The following is a 14339-nucleotide window of genomic DNA, read 5'->3' on the forward strand; positions in this document are numbered from 1 at the left end:
GCTGCTGAACAAAGATCATTTGTATTTAAGCACACTCCTATCTGAATTTAAGGGATGTGGCAAAATATGTGTCAAACAAACCAAGTCCTAAGCACTTAGGAGTTACATGGGTGAATTTTGACGGTATTTGGACAATTGATGAGGTGGTGCTTCAATTGTAAGGGGAAAAATAAATCCATAAGCTCCACTCCCTGATTTCACACAACAGAATAACTTGTACGATGCTGAAGTTGGTTACTTGTTCCCAGTTCCTTATTTGCTTGAAAGTTCAAAACACTAAAAAAAGAAACGTTGACAGCTACAGTAACCTCAAGCCAAATTTAACATGTCTCGGAACCCCAAAAGCTGCTCTGGGTCAGAACAAATCATACACCCCAGGAAAGGGTCCTCTCTAACATACCAGTGCGTCCCACCTGGTCCAGAGCTTCTACAGGGCACAAATAATTGCATCTATGCACAAACAAAACGGACAAAAAGGCAGAAAAAAATAAGTAACGGGGTGCCCACCCCACAATCCTCTGGGCCAGGACAAATCATACACACCAAGAAATGGGAGGGTGTCCTCTATGAGATGCCATTGCTTTGTGTCTGGCTCAGGGCATCTGCTGGGTGCAGGGCATGGATAAGGACATCTAAGCAAAGCCAAAATAGACAAAAACATGCAGGAAACAATAAGTAACTGGGGGTACCCACCCCACAATTTGCTCTGGGTCAGGACAAATCATATACCCCAGGAAAGGGGAGGGTGTCCTCTAACATGCCAGTGTGTCCTGCCTGGCCCAGAGCTGCTGGGTGCAGGGTATGCATAAGGACATCTACGCAAAACCAAAATGGACAAAAACCACGCAGGAAAAATAAGTAACTGGGGGTGCCCACCCCAAAATCTGCACTGGCATCTCATAGAGGACACCCTCCCCTTTTCTGGGGTGAATGATTTGTCTTGGCCCAGAGCAACTCTTTGAAGTCACCAATTTACACTGAAATCCATGTCCTACAGAGTTCAGTGGAACCTACTCCCAAGTTAGTGTGATTAGGCCTGCAGCCTTAAACGAACAAGAGGCCCCCTGGGGTGTGTGTGTGACATGTACCAGAAAACAAAAGTCATCCTGTCTAACATCTCCTTTTTGGGGGTACAGGAAACTACTTTTTTTCCCCAAAGCACTGCATCCAAATGGAGCCTCAGTCTAACCCTACTTGCATTATTCTAAATCAGCCTTTTCCAACTCGTGTCCTCCAGATGGATTACAACTTCCATCAGCTCCAGACAGCGCGGTGCTGGGATTTGTAGTCCAAAACCTCAAGAGGGCATCAGTTGGAGAAAGCTGTTTTAAATGTCCCCAGGTATTTAACCCGGAGCACAGAGGAGTCTAATCAGAACCGTCATGCTACATAGAACTCTCTTGTTGAATATATACCTCTTTGGCGTTGAAGAGCCAGCAGTTGCTCCTCCTCCCCTTCTCTAGGCAGGCTCGTCATTCAACACCGGCGGCTATAGTGTCAATAAGACACACGCTCCGGAACATTGCGCATGCGTGGATGAAAGTGCTCAGCTGCAGGAGGAGGTAGTAGCAGTCAGAATCGCAGGGTGGACGTCGTTGCGTCATGACGCCGTGTTGTCAGTAGGTGACCTGCTTTGGAGAGAGCGGGGCGCAGAGAGAACTGCTGGGGACCCGGTAAGAGGCGGGCAATTCTGAAGCAGCAGCAGGGGGCACTGTGGGAAGGGCAGCTTTCTGGGTGGGGAGGGCTTGAAAAGGGTCTTTTTGTTGTAGAGGGTGGCTGAGGTAGCAGGAATAGGTTAAGGGGCTCTCTGGGCACCACCGGAGTAAAGTAGGGGGGCTTTTCCTTTTTCTTTTTTTTGCAAGGTGAAAATTTGTTGGTTAATTTTTCCCAGAGAGCGGCGTCGCTGGGGAAGAGCCAGCAGAGAAAAAAGGGCTGCTTGCATACTGTGAAATTAAATGTATGAAGCTAAATTTAAAATGTTGAGTGGTGGTGTATGGGCATGTCACGTTCTTGACGGGTGGCTGCGTTTGCTACAGAAGGTGCCACAAAAGGGTATGTTGGAACAGATTTAATTTCAGTGACCCTTCTGGAATTTGACACCCACCTGTCATACCACTTCACATATATTTGAAACAGACAGGTATGGCTGTGTTGTGTCACCATAAAGTTGAACAATGGATCTTGATAGAAGAAGCCGTTGTGGATTTTGGGAGCAGGCTCTCACCTGTGCTGGAGTAAGTCTGTCTGGCCGCTAAGGTGCTACAGGCTACAGACCTGAAACTCTTGGAGGCTCGCTCAGAAGAAAATGCGGTGGAGTTCACTTGGGCTTCCTGCCAAGCAAGTTCATGCAGGATTGCTGCTGTTACAGTAAACACAACAAAGGGGCTGTTGGTGCCTTAAAGATTAAATGGCTTAACGTGGACTCAGGTCCCCAAAAGCTGATGGCACAGTAAGTGTATTTAAGGTGCTATGAGACTTTTTGCCAAGTTTGCTGTAACAGACTATGAGTCTTGTGGCATCTTAAAGGCAAACAGAGTTACTGTGGTATAAGTTATCACAGAGAATGCGTCAATATAGAAAAGCATATGCCACAATAAGTCCTTGGTGTTTTAAGGTGTCCCAAGATTCTCCTGAAGTGGTGTGTGTGCTCTGGAGAAGGTCTCTTAAAGCAATGAGGCTTCTTTGGAGCCTTTTGGAACAAATAGGTGGTAATGGTAAGGCAGTAGGATGGATGGGAATTTTGGTTGATGGTGATCAGGAGGTCTAGCAGGAGGTTATTCAAGACGTTAGTTTTAGAGGATGGGCGGGAAGATGATCTTGACAATACAAAATCTATGTAAGGAAAGGGATGCTTTAAGACTTTTGCCCCATCTGCATTATACATCTGCACTATCGACCCTTCTTTCCAAGGAATTCTGGGAATTGTAGCTCTATATGGGGAAGAGAAGTCTCCTAACAACTCTTAGCACTCTTAACAAACAACAATTTGCCAGATTCTTTGAGGGAAGCCATGGCTATTTAAAGTGATATAATACTGCTTTAAATGTATAGTGCAGATGGGGCCTGTGAGAAGGTAGCCTGGGTGACTTTTACAAGGGCAGGTTGGATAGAAGCAAAGAAATGGTTTAGGGTGCCATTTATTAGACCTAAATGCTGACTGGTACCATTGATTGGGGTTGATTGGAGGGGAGAGGGAAGTTGGTTCAAAATCTGATTTAAAAAATGAAATTGTTTTAAATGTATCTGGAACAAAAACAAATATCTATTTGGGCAGGAGAGCCCTACTGTTGAGATTCTGTAGTGCTTATATGTTCTGCAGGAGGTGAGTAGTGGCAGTACTGTGTCCACAATGCCTGGGATGGTGATGTTTGGAAGGCGCTGGGCCATAGGAAGTGATGACTTTGTCTTCCCAGGAGCCTTTGAGCTTTTCATCAGGGTGATCTGGTAAGATCTACTGCTTATCACTGTTATGTTAATAATTAACTTGGTACTACCTGGAAAATATATGCGATGCTTAAATTCTAGAAAGAGATGCTAGCGTTTGAGCTCATGCAGAGGTTGTATATTTTTTGGCTGTATACAGACTAGCAGCCAGTGCAAAGTGTTTCCATTAGCCACACCTGGAGGGGGAAAGGGTTGATCTGCTGATCAGTTGCAAAATCTCTTTGAAGTTGATTTTTTTTTAAAAAAAATGCACTCAGGCTGCTCCCACCAGGTTTTACAGTAAAAAGGGGTGGGGTTTGACTAGCTTTGCTTGCCCCTGTTTTCAGAAGAGAGAGGTGGAGACGCACTGGAACCAGCAGAACAGTGAATGTGTTTCTACCCTTTTCCTTAGGAAAATCTGATCTCTCTTGTGTGTGATAGTAGTGGTTTAATGGTAAGGGGAAAGTCTTCTGCATGTCCTCTGAAGCACAGCTCTGAACTCTAGATGTTCTTGGTGTGAACCTTGACATTTAATTTTAAAACAAGTTCTTCCTTTAAAAGTAGTAGAAGCAGTATTGAGCCATTATTTGAGTTGAGGACTGTAAATAAGGGCATGCCTTTGCTACAAATATAAAGAAGTTTCAATCCTGTTTTAACTACTGTTAACTTCCAACCATTGGATCTGAATATTGGAGTTCAATAAAGGAGCTAGAAATCTAGGAAGCCCATACTTCTTTAGCATCCTCACAAAGCTACAGTTCTCAAGGTTCTTTGGGAAACGTTTTGATACTTATAAAGGATTCAATCTGGTTTACACTTGTAGTGTAAATCTTCCCTTATGTGCTGTAATCACTGCTGAAGAGCTTGCTGAGTTTCTGTCTTATGAGAAGAGGAAACAGTTAACATTACATGTGGTAATTTTCTTTTCTTAATAGTAGACACACCTAGGTCTTTATTGGGGAGGAACAGAAATTATGAGCTGGCATTACTGTTTACTATGCATTCCAGTATAATGGTTAGCAGTAAATGATTGCTTTTCTTGTTGAAGCCAACCTCAAAGTGGGCAACATGCCTATATGCTAATGGTGAGATTGCAATATAATTAATTACACTGCCACCATACGGGCCTTAGCTCGGTGGTGGAGCATCTGCTTTGTATGTAGGTCCCAGGTTCAATCTTTGCCATCTCCAGGTGGAGCTGGGAGAGAACCATGTCTGAAATCCTTGGTAGACCCATGGCAAAAATAGTATTCAACAGCCAAACGGTCCAGCTTCCTAACAATATAATCTGGTTGTTTGTAAATGTGTGTTTACAATGTGGCTGATCGGCTGACAATGTTTCTCAAGCGGTCGGAGCCTGCAGTTTTTGATTTGGAGAGAATGTAATGCCCTCCTCCCCCCACTCCTTACACATGAGATAATCTCTCCAGCCACTGCGCAAACTTATCTTCAGTTGGCAAAAAATACTGATCCAGTTTAGTACAGTATCCATTTGTTGATTTTTCAGTGATACTGCATTAACATCTTTGTCCAAACTTCTGGGTCTTTTACATTTCCTCATCTCACTGGTATGCCTCTGTTGTCAGATGCTGTTCCCCTCGCTCTGATGAACGTCCATTTCCCCCCTCTGCTTAATAGGTTGGATGGGAGCTTCTTGCCCACGGCTGATTCTCATGCCTCCAACCAAACTGTAGGCTTAAGTACTTGGGAGGAAGGAGAAATAGCAGAGCAGACAAACAGAGGCTCAGCCAGTCCAAACTACATCCTTTCTGCTGTCTGTTTCTCCTTCTCTTCTTCCAGCCAAGCTGTAGACAAGTACCTACGTGGTAGGGGGTGGGGGTGGAGCAGACAAACCCTAGAGTCTTAGAGAGTCCAAACCACACCCTTCCTCCTTTCAGCTATTGACAAAGTATCCAAACTTGTAGTAGTTCACAGTCAATGCAATTGTTTGCAAATAATGAGTATCTTTTTGCTCAAGGATAACAGCTGAACTCTGGTGTAGGAGAACCTTTCTGATATTTAATATCCAGAAGGTCCCAGGATCAATCTGCAGGCAGGGCTAGGAGAGACCCCTGCCTAAACCCTGGGAGGGCTGCTGCCAGTCAGTGTGGACAATACTGAGCTAGATGGACCAATGGCCTCACTCACAAGGCAGCTTCTTATCTTCCTAATATACAACAAGAAGAGCCCTGCTGGATCACACTAAAGGCCTTCCTAGTCAAGCTCCCCGTTTCCCACAGTGGCGAACCAGAAACGTCAGGCAAGCTCACAAACAAGACATTTATTTATTTATTACATTTCTACCCCACCTTTCTTTTCATGAAACCCAAGGCAGCTTACATATGGTTCCCAGGTGGTCTCCCATCCAGGCACTGACCAGACCTGACCCTGCTCTGGTCTTATCTGCCTTCAGACCATAACCTGGGACCAAGACATGAAGGCAATAGCCCTTTTTTCAGCAGCTGGTATTGAGAAGTATACTATCTGGGAATTTGGAGATTCCTTATAGCTTAGGTAGTGTCGTGGTTAGAGTGTTGGGCTAGACCTGGGTTCAAATCCTAACTCAGCCATGAAACTTGCTGGATGACCTTGGGCTAGTCACAGTCTCTCAGCCTAACGTACCTCATAGGGTTGTTGTGAGGATAAAATGGAGAGGGAGGAGAACCATGTATGCCACCTTGAGCTCCTTGGAGGAAAGATATATACAAAATAAATAAATTAATTAATATAGCCATTATGCTTAGTAGCCTGCATCTCTATTGATTTTGAAATTGTTCTTATATATGAAATTGTTTTACATACAAAATTGTTGTAATTCTTTTTATTGTTGATGTTTTTATTGTTAAATTGCTTTGAAGTATTTTATAGAAAGTGTTTCAGTATTGGAATGAAATAAATAAAATAGATGGATAGGCGTTGCTAGCCTTACCTCCCATGAATTTGTCTAAATGTATGGAATTCACTGCCACAAGATGTGTTCATGTTTACTAACTTAGATGACGATGAATGCATCTTGTGGCAATGAATTCCAAAAGTAAACTATGTGCTGTCCCTCAAATTCCTTCATTGTGTTTAGTGGAAGCCAGCTCTGGTGGCCTCAAATATTTTGAGAGTTGTTGCAATTGTGAGAGCAAAGCAAAATGTTCTCTACTATGCATTTCTTTGTAAGTCATCAATCACAAGACAGGCACTTCTGAGCTGATTTCTAGGAGTCTTCTGAGGCAAGGTACAGCTGATGATCAACTTTTCCTGTCAACTTCAAGCTGAGAGCAAAGCTGCTTACATTTTAGCCCATGAACTCTCAAGAATTAGGTTGCAATCCTAACAAGTGTTACTAGGAAGTAAGTGCTTTTGAATTCAGTAGCACTTATGTCTGGTTCGGATTGCTCCGTTACATTAACCCCAAATATTGGGATTTTATGTTTCTAATTTTACGTCATGCTTCACCTGGAAAAGCAGCCAGTAGAGTTTTCTTCAGAAGTAGCTGATATGAAGAAAATAGAAGCTGTACGAGGCAGATCCTTTTGTTGTTGATAATCTCTGGTCTCCAGAAATGCTGTCTCTCAAGCAGAGTTAAGTGGTTGTGTAATGGTAATCATTTGTTGCTGCTCAACAGAGCAATACTATTCAGGAGTGAGCCATTTATTGGTTTAAATAGCTAGGGTCATTTTAAACAATGACTGCTACTACGTCTAATGATATGTTCTGCCTTATTTCTGCTGCTGTGCTGAACAGCAAGATCCATCAACCAATCTAGTTAGACTGATCATAGAAAATTTCTTTCTCTGTGTCCTTGTGAATTACGTGAAAATGTGACTTTTGGGTGAAATGAGGCTGCAGCCCTATGCTAACAGTGGTGGGAAACCTTTTTAACCCAAGGGCCGCATTCCATCATAGGGAACCTTCCAGAGGTCCCTTGTCAGTTGCAAAAGTGGATGGAGCAATAGATGTGATTCTTTCCTTTATATGGTGGGCTACATTCCAGGTATGCGGAAGTCAGAGGTTTATACACATGCTCACCCACACACACATGCACCCCCCCTACCCATCCTCCATCCAGCAAGCTCAGTTCAGTTTACTGTACAATAGCCAACCAGGCTTTCTGCATATACATAAAAAGGCAGACAAAAACAGAGCTGAAAAAGGAATAAGATAAATCTGTTATACATTAAAATAGTACAAATATTATTTTTTTAAATTAGTAGATGAATTAAAATGGCTCTAGGAACATATATTATCATCAGAGGGAATAGCAAGCAAGAGGCACAGTTCAAGGGCACATTCCAACTGGGCAAAACTACCTGAGGTGGGTGCAGAGCAGGGCCAGTGAGGAGCAGGGCCTTGGGAAGATTCCCAAGCATCAGATGAAGTCCCTGGACCTGAGGTGGCCCAGCCCGGCTCCTCCAGCTTCCTTCTGAGTGGGTAAGTATAGGATTGCGCTGTGGATCTGCAGTGTGGCTAAGGGCGCCTTCCTTGTGTCTTTTTTGTTTTGTTCTTGCAGGTGGGTTGGAATTCTGGTTTTGTATTCTATACACAAAGGGCAATTTAACTGTGCCGAAGGGGGCTCGTTGCACAGTTACCTTCTCGTCCTCATCATTCTCCTGGCAGCCATAATATGTGCCTTATCTTCCATTTTGTATGTCAGCATGCAAGGTAAGTAGCTTTGTACATTACATTATGATTGTTTAATCTTTACATATAGTATATATAAAAAGTAATACCTATCCAAACTGCCAATAACTAGATTTGATATCCAGCAGTAATGCTGCAAATTTAAAATATATGTGTGTCTCTTAGCTGATGGCAGGCAACTATTTTATTGTAAATGCTTTGTACAGCATCTAGTACATAATAATTTTAGGTGTTCAGTTAAAACAATAGCAGTAGCATTTAACAATTAGTTAATTATGATTCTTTGCAGATTATTAAAACTAGTAAGAGGAAATATGTTTCATTTTTAAAGCAGTTCAGGGCTGATACACTTTCTCTTCATCCCACTAGAAATATGGCTCTCCCCCCCAAAAAAATTACCTGTTTTTAGATGTCAAGTTATGACACACACACAATGAAGCGGCTCTAGGCTCCTTCTGGGAGGAAGGGCCAGGATACACATATAATTTATTGCATGTAATTGTGATTAACAAAACAGGTTTTTATTGTTCTACCAAAACGTTTCGGCTTCCGCCTTCATCAGCTGCTAACATACAAATGCTGTTACCAAGGTGGCGGTTATAGAGCTTCGAGGATGGAATGCTCAAAGGGGCTTCTTTAAACAAGCTAAGTAATGCTTGTACTGTCCTCCAGGTGAAGGCCATGTGGTGCCAATGTGTCCTGAGAATATATCCAAAAGTTCTCCCTCTCAGTCAGTGCTGCTGGATCTGTTGGCATCTCTATAAGTGTTATAGAAAATTCCAACAGGCTGTGGCCCTCAATATTGAAATGTTTTGCAACTGGTTGCTCCACTTTTTTTGACAAGATTGCTGATTTGTGGTTTCTGAAGCAAGTGCGTAGGTCAGTTGTAGGATTTCCTACATATTGGATATGACATCCTGGTCTTTTGCATTCAGTTACATAAATTATGAGAGCCAGTGTGGTGTAGTGGTTAAGGTGTTGGACTACGACCTGGGAGACCAGGATTTGAATCCCCACACAGCCATGAAGCTCGCTGGGTGACCTTGGGCCAGTCACTGCCTCTCAGCCTCAGAGGAAGGCAATGGTAAACCACCTCTGAATAAAAACCCTATTCATAGGGTCGCCATAAGTCGGAATCGACTTGAAGGCAGTCCAATCCATCCATCACATAAATTATATGTCATATGCAATACATAGGAAAACTACAACTGACGTATGCACACATTTCATTGTGTATGACATAGTCACCATCTAAAGAGTTAGACCTTTTGCTACTTTTTAAAAGTTGCCAAAATGAAAATGTAGATCACAGTTATTTTATTTTATTTATTTATTGAATTTTTATTTATTGAATTTTTATACTGCCCCACTAGCATAGCTCTCTGGGCGGTGTACAACAAATATAAATGAATACAATAAAATCACATAAGCAATACAAAACAGATATAGAAATCCACAATCTAAAACCAGATTAAAACATATATAAGAAAAACTAAAATGCCTGATAAAATAGGAAGGTTTTAACTTGGCGCCGAAAAGACAGCAATGTCGGCGCCATGCGTATCTCTTCGGGAAGACTATTCCACAGTTCGGGGGCCACCACTGAGAAGGCCGTAGTTCTTGTTACCATCCTCCGAGCTTCTCTATGGGTCGGAGCTCAGAGAAGGGCCTTCGATGTTGAGCGTAGTGTACAAGCAGGTTCATATCGGGAGAGGCGTTCCAGTAGGTATTGTGGTCCCGCGCCGTATAAGGCTTTATAAGTTAAAACCAGCACTTTGAATCTGGCCCGGAAGCATATAGGTAGCCAGTGCAAGTGGGCCAGAACAGGTGTTATGTGTTCGGACCGCCTGGTCCTCGTTATTAGTCTGGCCGCTGCATTTTGCACCAGCTGTAGCTTCTGGACCGTCTTCAAAGGCAGCCCTACGTAGAGCGCATTGCAATAGTCCAATCGAGAGGTTACCAGAGCGTGAACAACTGAGGTGAGGTCCTCTCTGTCCAGATAGGGACGTAGCTGGGCTACCAACCGAAGTTGGTAGAACGCATTCTGTGCCACCGAGGCTACTTGAGCCTCAAGTGACAGAGAAGGATCTAAAAGTATTCCCAGACTACGAACCTGCTCTTTCAGGGGGAGTGTAACCTCATCTAGAACAGGATGAATATCCACCGTCTGATCAGAGAAACCACCCACCAGCAGCATCTCGGTCTTGTCCGGATTGAGCCTCAGTTTATTAGCTCTCATCCAGTCCATTATCGCAGCCAGGCAACGGTTCAGCACATTGACAGCCTCACCTGAAGAAGATGAAAAGGAGAAGTAGAGCTGCGTGTCATCAGCATACTGATGACAACGCACTCCAAAACTCCTGATGACCACACCAAGCGGCTTCATGTAGATGTTAAAAAGCATGGGGGACAGAACTGACCCCTGCGGGACCCCATATTGGAGAACCCATGGAGTCGAGCAATGTTCCCCAAGCACTACCCTCTGGAGACGACCCGCCAAGTAGGAGCAGAACCACTGCAAAGCAGTAGCTCCAACACCCAACTCCACAAGTCTCTCCAGAAGGATACCATGGTCGATGGTATCAAAAGCCGCAGAGAGATCAAGGAGAATCAACAGAGTTACACTCCCTCCGTCCCTCTGCCGACACAGGTCATCATACCAAGGCTGTCTCAGTGCCGAAACTGGGCCTAAAACCCGATTGAAATGGATCTAGATAATCGGTTTCATCCAATAGCGCCTGGAGCTGGCCAGCAACCACTCGTTCCAAGATCTTGCCCAGGACGTTGTATTGTAATGTTCCTCCTAAAACCTCAGAAATCATTTTATGCATGCTTATTTATTTATTATTTGATTTATATCCTGCCCTTCCTCCCAGCAGGAGCCCAGGGCGGCAATTATGCTCCTAATTAATTTACCTACTCCAACTGTATCTTGCAGGAACGATTTCCAACCCTGGGCCAAGAAAATCTCTTCCTAAATTGCTGTATCTGCGTTTGGCCCTTTACTTGCCAGAGCTTGTCTGGGCTGTTGTAGGAGCGATATGGGTATCGATCCGCAGACTAAACTGTGAAAGGACTATGATAAATGCCATGTTTGGAACAGTCATTGCCAGGTAAAGCTATTCAGCTCTTTCAGCAAAGGAGTGCCTGGGTTGGGGAATAACATTCTGAAGCAGCCTTGTCCAACCTGGTGGTGCCCTTCAGATATTGGACGCCCAACCCTCATCAGTCTTAGCCAGCATTGCCAATGGTCAGGGATGATGGGAGTTTGTAGTCTAATATCATCTTGATTGGTAAAGGCTGATGTATTTGGATGTTTTTGTTCAATTACTGAAGATTCTTGGAGGTGGATTATCTTGGGGTTTCTATCATTGCCATTAGTCTGGATGAGGTGGTGGCAGACAGCACTTCCCTAGGACTTTCATCACCCAAAATGTATTTCCTGCCGATGCTTCTGTCCGCTACTGGTTTCTGATTACAGGATCCAGCACAAACATTCAGCCAGTGCAAATATACTGTTCCGTTCAGAGGGTATGTGGGGTTTTTGATTTGTCAGAACCTGGAATTTCTTGGTATAGATTCCTGGAACATGTGAACTGAGCTGGTCTGTGTGGAATGTCATGAATAGTCCTCATGGGCCAGGATTTATGTAATTCTTCTGTTCTGCTTGGCAGCTGGGTTATCATTGTTTTTACCATTGTGGCTGTTGTCATCGTCTTTGATCCACTTGGTGGGAAGAAGACTGTGTACCTTGGCAGTTGCACCAATCGCAATCTGGAGAGCAGTCAGTCGGGCCAGCTGTTTTACAATGTCAAGAAGACAGCCACTCGAGTGTGGGAGAAAAGAATCCGGTTGCTGTGTTGTTGCATTGTACAAGATGACGATCACCGAGTCGCTTTTACAAGTATTGCTGAGCTTTTCCGCACCTACTTCTCGGTAAGAGGGCAATGCGTACTTTCCCCACCCCCTTTCTTTAATCTGTCTCTTGTTGAATTTTTATCAATATGAGAAAGACCTAAACCATCATTTGAAACACAATTGAAGTTCTCTCTTCCCCATGACCTTGAGTAGGATATAAAAATTTGGTAATTTTATTAGAAATTGGAAAAAAGTGTTTATTTGAGACATTGGCCCGATCTGCACTATACATTTAAAAGAGTATCATTCCACTTTAAACTTCCCCCAAAGAATCCTAGGAGCTGTAGTTTGCTAAAGGTGCTAAGAGTTGTTAGTTGTTGTTCCCAGAGTGGTTTAACAATCAATCCTTCACAGAGGAGGGCCAGGATCTCGTCTCGATCGTCCCAGAGTGCAGGACACAGAGTAATGGGCTCAAGTTGCAGGAAGCCAGATTTTGACTGGACATCAGGAAAAACTTCCTAACTGTTAGAGCAGTGCAACAGTGGAACCAACAACCTAGGGAAGGCTCTCCAACACTGGAGGCATTCAAGCAGTAGCTGGACAGCCACCTGTCAGATATGCTTTAAGTTGGATTCCTGCATAGAGCAGGGGGTTGGACTCAATAGCATTATAGGACCCTTCTGACTCTACTATTCTATGATTCTAGAATTACTTAAATTTAAACATTATTTTGAACCACATGCACATTCTTTCCATTTCATTGTTTGAAGCCTCATTCCCCTTCAACAAGAGATGTCAGTTCAATGGCATTGTTTTTCTTTTCACACATTTTGGAGCTGAGGCCTGGGGAGCCCACCCCCAAGGTAGGTGCTGCTTGATCACCACCTTGGCCTGTTTTTCTTCCCCCCCCTTAATCCCTATGTTGGGCAAATGCCAGTTCAGTTCCATAACATGCAGTAGCCTTCAAGGTATCATAGTTCAGTAAATTCTAAACTTTAGTGTGCCACTTTCTTTTAAAAAAGAATTATATTCTGCTTTTAAGCAAAGATTGCTTCCCAAAGCAACTTGCACTTACTCAAATCCAACACATGGGATGCATGTGGGTATGACTGTCTTTCTGGCCCATGTTGGCCTTTGACTCCAAAGTACTTCATCACATTGTGCATAGTTAAACTATGGAATTCACTTCCACTGAAGGCAGGCCACCAACTTGAACAACTTTCAAAAAGGATTAGAGATTCATGGAGGATAAGGCTATCAATGGCTACTAGCCACAGTGTCCGTTCTCTGCCTCCATGGTTGGAGAAAGCATGCTTTTGAACACCATTTGCTGGAAACTGCGGGAGCGGGGATTGATCTTGCACTCAGGTCCTGCTTGCAGGTTTCCCACAGGCTAAGAACAGGATGTTGGATTGTAAGAACAAGATGTTGGATTGGGTGGCTCATGGACCTGATCCAATAGGGCTCTTCTTGTGGGCTTCCCATAGGCATCTGCTTGGCCATTGTGAGAACAGCATGTAGGACTAGACGGGTCATTGGCCTGATCCTTCAGGGCTCTCCTAATGTCCTTATGATGGCATAGTCCAGGTTCTAGGCTCTTCCCTCCTGAGGAAGGGGCCTTAAGGTGGCATACTAATGGCAGAGATGCCAAGCCACATGAGCAGCACTTCTGTTGATCTGCAGGCTCTTCTACTTTGTAGTTGATGGTATAGCTTTCTGGAAGAAGTGCGTGCTCTAATAATATATGGGGAAGAAAGTAAAGAGTTTCTTCTTTTTATGTAACAATGGTGTCTCTCTTATACAAGTGTGCTTTTAAATTAGCTGTGATGATAGTGTGGCATTGAGCATTTTGGAGAATGTCCAAGAATGTGTCTTGCCTTCACTCTCAATGCTCCTTGCATGTTGTGCTGAAGTGTCCTGTACATGTTGTTTTTGTTCTGAACAGATTTCCCCCTTTTTCTCTCTGCAGGACACTGACCTAGTGCCTAGTGACATTGCAGCAGGGCTGACACTTCTCCACCAAGAGCAAGATAAGGTGGAAAATTGCCCTAAGGAGCTTGAAGAAGTTCTGTCTCAGTCACCATTATCTCCTGTGGTAAGACATGTGGACATTTTATTTTTTGTTTAACTTATTGGCCTGGATCAGATGCAACCTGAACGACTGAATCTTCCTTGGGTGGGAAATCCACAATTTAGACATAACTACTGGTGGGAATACATTTTAAATTTTCCCTCAACTGTACCTATCTGATAGTGTAATGTAGTTTCCTATGATCTTAATTCAGACCACTGGTACATCCAGCTCAGCACTGTATATGGCACTGATGGGCAGCAGCTCTCCAGAGTTTTATGGAGGGGTCTCTCCTAGCCCTCTCTGTCAATGCTAAGGACTGAGCCTTGGATCTTTGCAGACCAAGCAGATGCTG

General features: G+C 43.7%; 1 protein-coding gene across 3 annotated transcripts in view; it reads left to right on the forward strand.

Annotated features, from left to right (window-relative positions):
- The first annotated feature begins 1500 nt into the window (after positions 1 to 1500).
- Positions 1501 to 14339, forward strand: part of DAGLB (diacylglycerol lipase beta) — a 33222-nt gene continuing 20383 nt past the window's right edge. Inside the window, exons 1-6 of one of the 3 annotated variants that reach the window (XM_061600230.1) lie at positions 1501 to 1673; positions 3302 to 3444; positions 7925 to 8076; positions 10994 to 11168; positions 11730 to 11991; positions 13883 to 14008. In XM_061600230.1, the coding sequence (XP_061456214.1) occupies positions 3350 to 3444; positions 7925 to 8076; positions 10994 to 11168; positions 11730 to 11991; positions 13883 to 14008 (810 nt within the window). In that variant the 5' untranslated portion in view covers positions 1501 to 1673; positions 3302 to 3349. The remainder of the gene's footprint in view (positions 1674 to 3301; positions 3445 to 7924; positions 8077 to 10993; positions 11169 to 11729; positions 11992 to 13882; positions 14009 to 14339) is intronic. The other 2 variants (XM_061600228.1, XM_061600229.1) reach the window with 2 other exon arrangements.

Source organism: Rhineura floridana, chromosome 17 (assembly GCF_030035675.1).
Source record: "Rhineura floridana isolate rRhiFlo1 chromosome 17, rRhiFlo1.hap2, whole genome shotgun sequence".
Lineage (NCBI taxonomy): Eukaryota > Metazoa > Chordata > Lepidosauria > Squamata > Rhineuridae > Rhineura > Rhineura floridana.